The sequence below is a fragment of the Lissotriton helveticus genome, chromosome 1_1 (genome assembly GCF_964261635.1).
Source record: "Lissotriton helveticus chromosome 1_1, aLisHel1.1, whole genome shotgun sequence".
In the NCBI taxonomy this organism is placed as follows: domain Eukaryota; kingdom Metazoa; phylum Chordata; class Amphibia; order Caudata; family Salamandridae; genus Lissotriton; species Lissotriton helveticus.
In genome coordinates this window covers 1700530682-1700535966 of record NC_136057.1, presented here as the reverse complement: position 1 = coordinate 1700535966, position 5285 = coordinate 1700530682, and the positions used below count along the sequence as shown (strand labels likewise).

The window sequence follows — 5285 nt, the reverse complement described above, 5'->3', positions numbered from 1 at the left end:
CACACACACTCACTCTCTTCTCGCCTTTGTTTTGAAGTTCTTAACACTGTTGCTTACTTTACATCATATTGTCCTTTAAGCAGCTCTAACAATTTGCACTGTTCTCCCTTCCCACTCCCCATAAGCCCCCTCCTTCGCCTGTGTCTTGTTTTCGTCTGTCAGATTCCTTCTGACAGTGGTAAGTTTTTGGATACCGAGGCGGTAGCCTCATTACTCCACATTCATTTTGAGTTTTTTAGTCGCTGTTTAGGTTGTCTTATTGATGTGTGATGCTTTGTCACAAGCCCCCTCCTGCTCTCCTTCTCAAATAATGTCTTTTACCAGGATATGTCAGAGTGATTGTTGGGAAATTTGAAGCACACACCCTGATCCAATCTCACTGTCTAAGAAAAGATCTTAATCACAAATCGTCTGACATTCGAGACATTGTCCACGGGATTGCAGGATCCCATGTATTATGTAGAAGCCCGCTTATGTCAGTCTCGCCTTCAACTTGCAGGTTTTGTCTCCTGTCAGATTTGGGTTTTTTCCAGTCCTGAGACCAGCGCAGATATATGAGTCTTGACTGCCGAAGGGTGAACGAGCTTCTCAAGCCGACATTCACATGAAACAACAGGCCTGATACTGTTCACATCCGGGGTGAAGAAGGACCAAAGTTTGCAGAAGAGTTTGGGAAAGAGCCCGCGCTCGCCATTGGTGGCCCGTAACAACAGCAATCCGCCCAATCACAGGGCAGCAGAGGAAAGCGCCGTTGCCGTGGCCGAAGGCGTCAGTGCCTTCCGCCCCTAGCAACCGGCGCCGAGTGTACACACGGCGGCGAAAACCACAGCATCGCACTGAGCCCCGGGCCGGCCGCGCCCGGCAGAGATTGCAGCTGGAGGCCAAGGGCGAGGGCACTGCAGAGCTGGACGCCGAGGGGGCGAGGGCACGGCAGGCATTGGGGTGTCTGGGTGGGTCCTCATGGCCGAGGGGACCCACGGTACAGCTGAACCCAGGGAACGATTTAACTTAATGAACAGTACAACAGACGTTAGGCACATCAGAGCGACTTCTTGACATCACCCGGACGGACATAAAAAAAGAAAGCTTCAGGTGGGCAGGAAGTCACTGGATTGGAGCACAACAATTTTATATATTTTTTCAGTGGATCAATAAAACCAGATCTAAGCCGGGCTTGCCGGTGCCTTTGGTGGGACAGCAGTAGCGATCGATAGGGGAATTTTGGGACATTTCAGGACTGTGGCTCTTTTGATGACCGATCTTGATCATTCCGAAGATGGTGGTGTTTTCGATGAGACAATATTGCCTCTTTGACACGTTGGTAGTATCTATGGAACTTCGACGAAGAGTGACACGTTCGGTGGCACAACATTGGCACTTCTGAGGATTGTGGTATTTTTTGGTACTCAGCACCAAGGTGATATTTTTGACAGAACTCGCCATGTGTTCTTCAGTATTGAAGTATTTTTGCCAATGCTTCTCCGCAGCAATATTTTAATTTTTATCGGAGTATACTCACCTTTCTGCTGTTCATTTGGAAGAGAGTAATGGCCTTTCTTAGCAGGTTAGTGGGGCTCCTAATAGAACTATAGTAGCACTTCATTTATTTCCCAAGAAACTATATCTTTATAACTTTAATCAAATACCTGTGGGTCTCATCATAGGAAGGCAGGCCCGGTGAAGTTGTCAGTACCTCCAGTTCTAGTGTTTCCCCTTCAAGCACTGTAAAAGCCCAGAAGCAATCTTAAATCATGGGGGACATGGGCGACCTAAAGGACGCAATGCAGAAACTCCACAGCTTTACACTGGACGACAAGACCGAGAATGCAATGCTTCGGTCCCGCATTGATGAGCAGTCGCAGCTCATATGCGCCTTGAAACGGAGGGCTGATGAGACGCTGCTGCGCTGCCAGGCGCTAGAGACCATCAACACAGAGCTAGAAGCAGCGCAGGAGGATGCTGCTGGGCAGCTAAAGCAGGAAGGACGCAGGGCGGAGCTACTTGAGCGCCGTTTTACAGATCTAGCCTCTAATCACCAGCAGATGATCCGCTTCAAAGATGAGTACAAGGCCCAAAACGAGAAGCTGCGTCAGGAAAATGCAAAGTTGCGACAGGAGAACGAGACCCTCTTTAATGATGCTCTAAAAGAGAAGGGTGAGAAGATACAGGAGTTAGCAAAAGAAGTGGACCGCTTGGTCGAGGAGCTGGCTTCACTCAAGCGGGAGTCGTCAGACAAAATGGCCGCCCTGCAGACCCGAGAAGAAGAGCTTCTAGAAAAACAGAGGCAAACAGAACTCTCCCACTCTCTGGAACTGCAAGCCGTGAATGGCGAATTGCAGCAAGCACTACAGGAAAGCCAGCAGGCTAAGGCAAAGCTGAGGAGTGTGGAGAAAGCATTCAGAGTTGCAGAAGGCCAATTGGAGGCCTTGAGCGCTGAGAAACAGGAGCTGCTCCAGCTTTCCATGCAGAGGGGCAAGGTAATCCAGGACAAACAGCGGGAGCTAGTGCAGCTGGAAGAGCAACTTCAGGCAGCAGAGCAGGGCCGACGTAGTGCCGAAGAGCGCTACCATCGAGGGTTGGCAGAGTTGGATGTCAATCTGAAAGTGCAGACGCTGAGAAGACAGCTGGCTGAATCTGAAGAGCATCAGCAGAGCCTTCAGAAAGAGTTTGAGGCATTCAAAAGACACAGTGCTTACCTGCTGACCAAAGAGCGGGAGCTGAACGCCAAGCTCCGCATCTCATTGGGTGAAGCTTAGGAGGCGGGAGCAGAATAATACAGCAAAGGAAGTGATGTGTGAATGAGTTTTAAGCAGAAAGTATCACGTGGCAGGTGGAGCGCAGAAAGTGATGCATTAATGAGTGAACCACAGAACGTGGCATCTCGTTGGAAGAGACTGGATGGATGGCACACTTATTGCACTGAATTTAGGTGACACTGTTTTTCTTTTTTTTCTGTCATGTGATATTAGCCATGCGAAACTGTGAACCTATTTTATCCGTAATGAGAGCTGGGAAAGTAGATGCAGGTGTTGATAAGGTTAGATTCAAAAAGACCCTGTTGAACATGTCCCTACTTCACTGCACCAGGCACAATTCCATGCATGAAATGCATTCAAGGTTTAGGAGTGAGCTTGACATGACACACCCCAGCCTTCCTAGTTATAGAATCAAACGCACCATCATTCTAAGCGATAGAGCCCAACACACACCAGCATTCAGAGGTACATTATCCAGAATAAGCGAGTTCCCAGATCTGCAAGGTTGCTGCCTGTTACAAACCAAAGCTTCATGAAGCAAACAGATACAGACCCCCCACCACAATGGTATTCCTAGAACACACACTAGCATTCCCACATCGAGAACTCAACACATACTTGTGCCCCTATCTCAGAACGAAGGCACACTGGCAGTCACAGCCACACAACTCAACAGAGAGCAATATTCCCAGCTACTGAACACAAAAACCGGCATTCCAGGCAGGATAGTTCGGCATTCTGAATCCCAGAACCCAAAACAGTGTCACTCCCAGCCACAGAGCAAAGCTAACACTGGAATACTAAATAAGCTAGCTGAAAATCCAGGCCTGGCTCATGGTGTCTAATTGAAAGACAAGTGGCAGCTATGGTGTCTGGTGCTCATTATGATAGCCCCAGAGACCTTGTTTTTATGTGACTGACTCAGCTTCAGCCATTCACCTTTTCATAAGCTCTTGACTGTGGGGCGCTTTCGCCTACTTTGCACTAGACAATATTCTGGAACCAAAAATAGGTATGATTTTTTTAAACTTCTAAACCAATTATTAGCATAAGATTGACTTCACCAGAAAAGACTTGACTCTCTATAATAACTACATCTAACTATACCATTAGTCTGTATTTCAGGCACTGGTAGCAGGGGTTAATAATTACTCAAGTCAATGATATTCAGTTTATCAACCTCAGAAGGTGAAAGGCTGAGCATTTACACCGGGATTTTACACTGTATCCTTCAGGTCACTCACAGATCTTTGCAGTGGATGCATTATTCTACCGAGCTATCTTACAGGACCAATTATGACATTACCAGAAATTACAGCACGTGACGTGGGCCTTATCAGAGGCAATGGTTCTCAATGGATTTTATCATGAAATAAATAAGTCCGCTCTCACCAATTTTTGTCACCATAGAGCTCATTAACCAATCTTTCATCAAACATACTATTGTAGTGTAGTGTGGTCATTTAAAAAATAGTGCAGCACCTGCGAGGCTTTACTTGTTATTAATTCACTTCCAGTTCAGTCCTTTACTGTGAAACTGTATCTTCCCTAAAAGCAGAAGGTTGATTCAGATGAATCTGAGGACTGTAGTTGTGGTGAATGAATACCCACCAAGTTTGGTAATAAATCTTCTTTATTCCTCAAGATATGCAGTACAGATAAAAAGGTGCTGCCAGCTTGTAAACGAACTCCAGACTGACCAGCACTCCACACACAAGCATAGTGACATACACACATTCTATGCATGACCTACAACAGTTCTATCATTGCTAAAGAAGCACTTCTAAAAATAACATTATAAGCATTACTACACATCCTCCTCCTAAAATAATAAAAAAACAAAATCAACTTAAAGAATTATTTACAGACAAAATCATTTAAAAATCTTGGAGTAACAACACTTCTACCACTTCTGGTAAGAACAAGAGGTTGCAAACTCTCAGCGACAGGAGGATTGTGATCACATTGAATTAGAGAAGAAGATGGCACAGAACTAGGCTCTTTACCAACGTTCTGAGGTTCTTCGACCAAAGACTCAGATCCAGGAAATGGAGTTGAAGACTGACTAACAATATTGTCACCGTCAGAGGGAGTTGAAGACTGACTAACAATATTGTCTCCGTCAGAAGAATCTGTGCTGGAATCCAAGGACACAACTGGAGTCAACCACCAAAAGTCACCACACACATCCCCCTTCTTGTTTTTACAAGGATCAGACCCTCTGGCAAAAGCAATCTTACTCATGTGATGAATGGAACCATCATCTAACAAGACGGTATTACGCATTACTTTAGTGATTGTCTTGGGATCAGAAAATCTAGGTTGTAACTTCCCAATTTTCTTGGAAGATTTAACTCTAACCAATTGGCCAACTTCAACGTGAGTATCTTTAGTACCATGTTTTCTATCATAATACAATTTGCTTTTATCCTGAGATTTGCAAATATTCTCTGTGACCTTGTCAGAATTCCAAGCATACTCTTTGCTTCTCCCCATCCACACAGGATTTAACTTGGAATACGGAAATCT

At 45.5% G+C, this 5285-nt stretch overlaps 1 protein-coding gene across 1 annotated transcript; it reads left to right on the top strand.

Moving 5' to 3' along the window:
* Positions 1-818: 818 nt before the first annotated feature.
* CCDC89 (coiled-coil domain containing 89) lies at positions 819-4546 on the top strand. The gene has a single exon (XM_078689006.1). The coding sequence runs from the start codon at positions 1752-1754 to the stop codon at positions 2754-2756; it is 1005 nt and encodes a 334-aa protein (XP_078545132.1). The 5' UTR covers positions 819-1751; the 3' UTR covers positions 2757-4546.
* The last annotated feature ends 739 nt before the right edge of the window (positions 4547-5285 follow it).

Bases quoted from the DNA above. Each gene is read 5' to 3' on its own strand.
- CCDC89 (XM_078689006.1), top strand. From the start codon at position 1,752: ATGGGGGACATGGGCGACCTAAAGGACGCAATGCAGAAACTCCACAGC.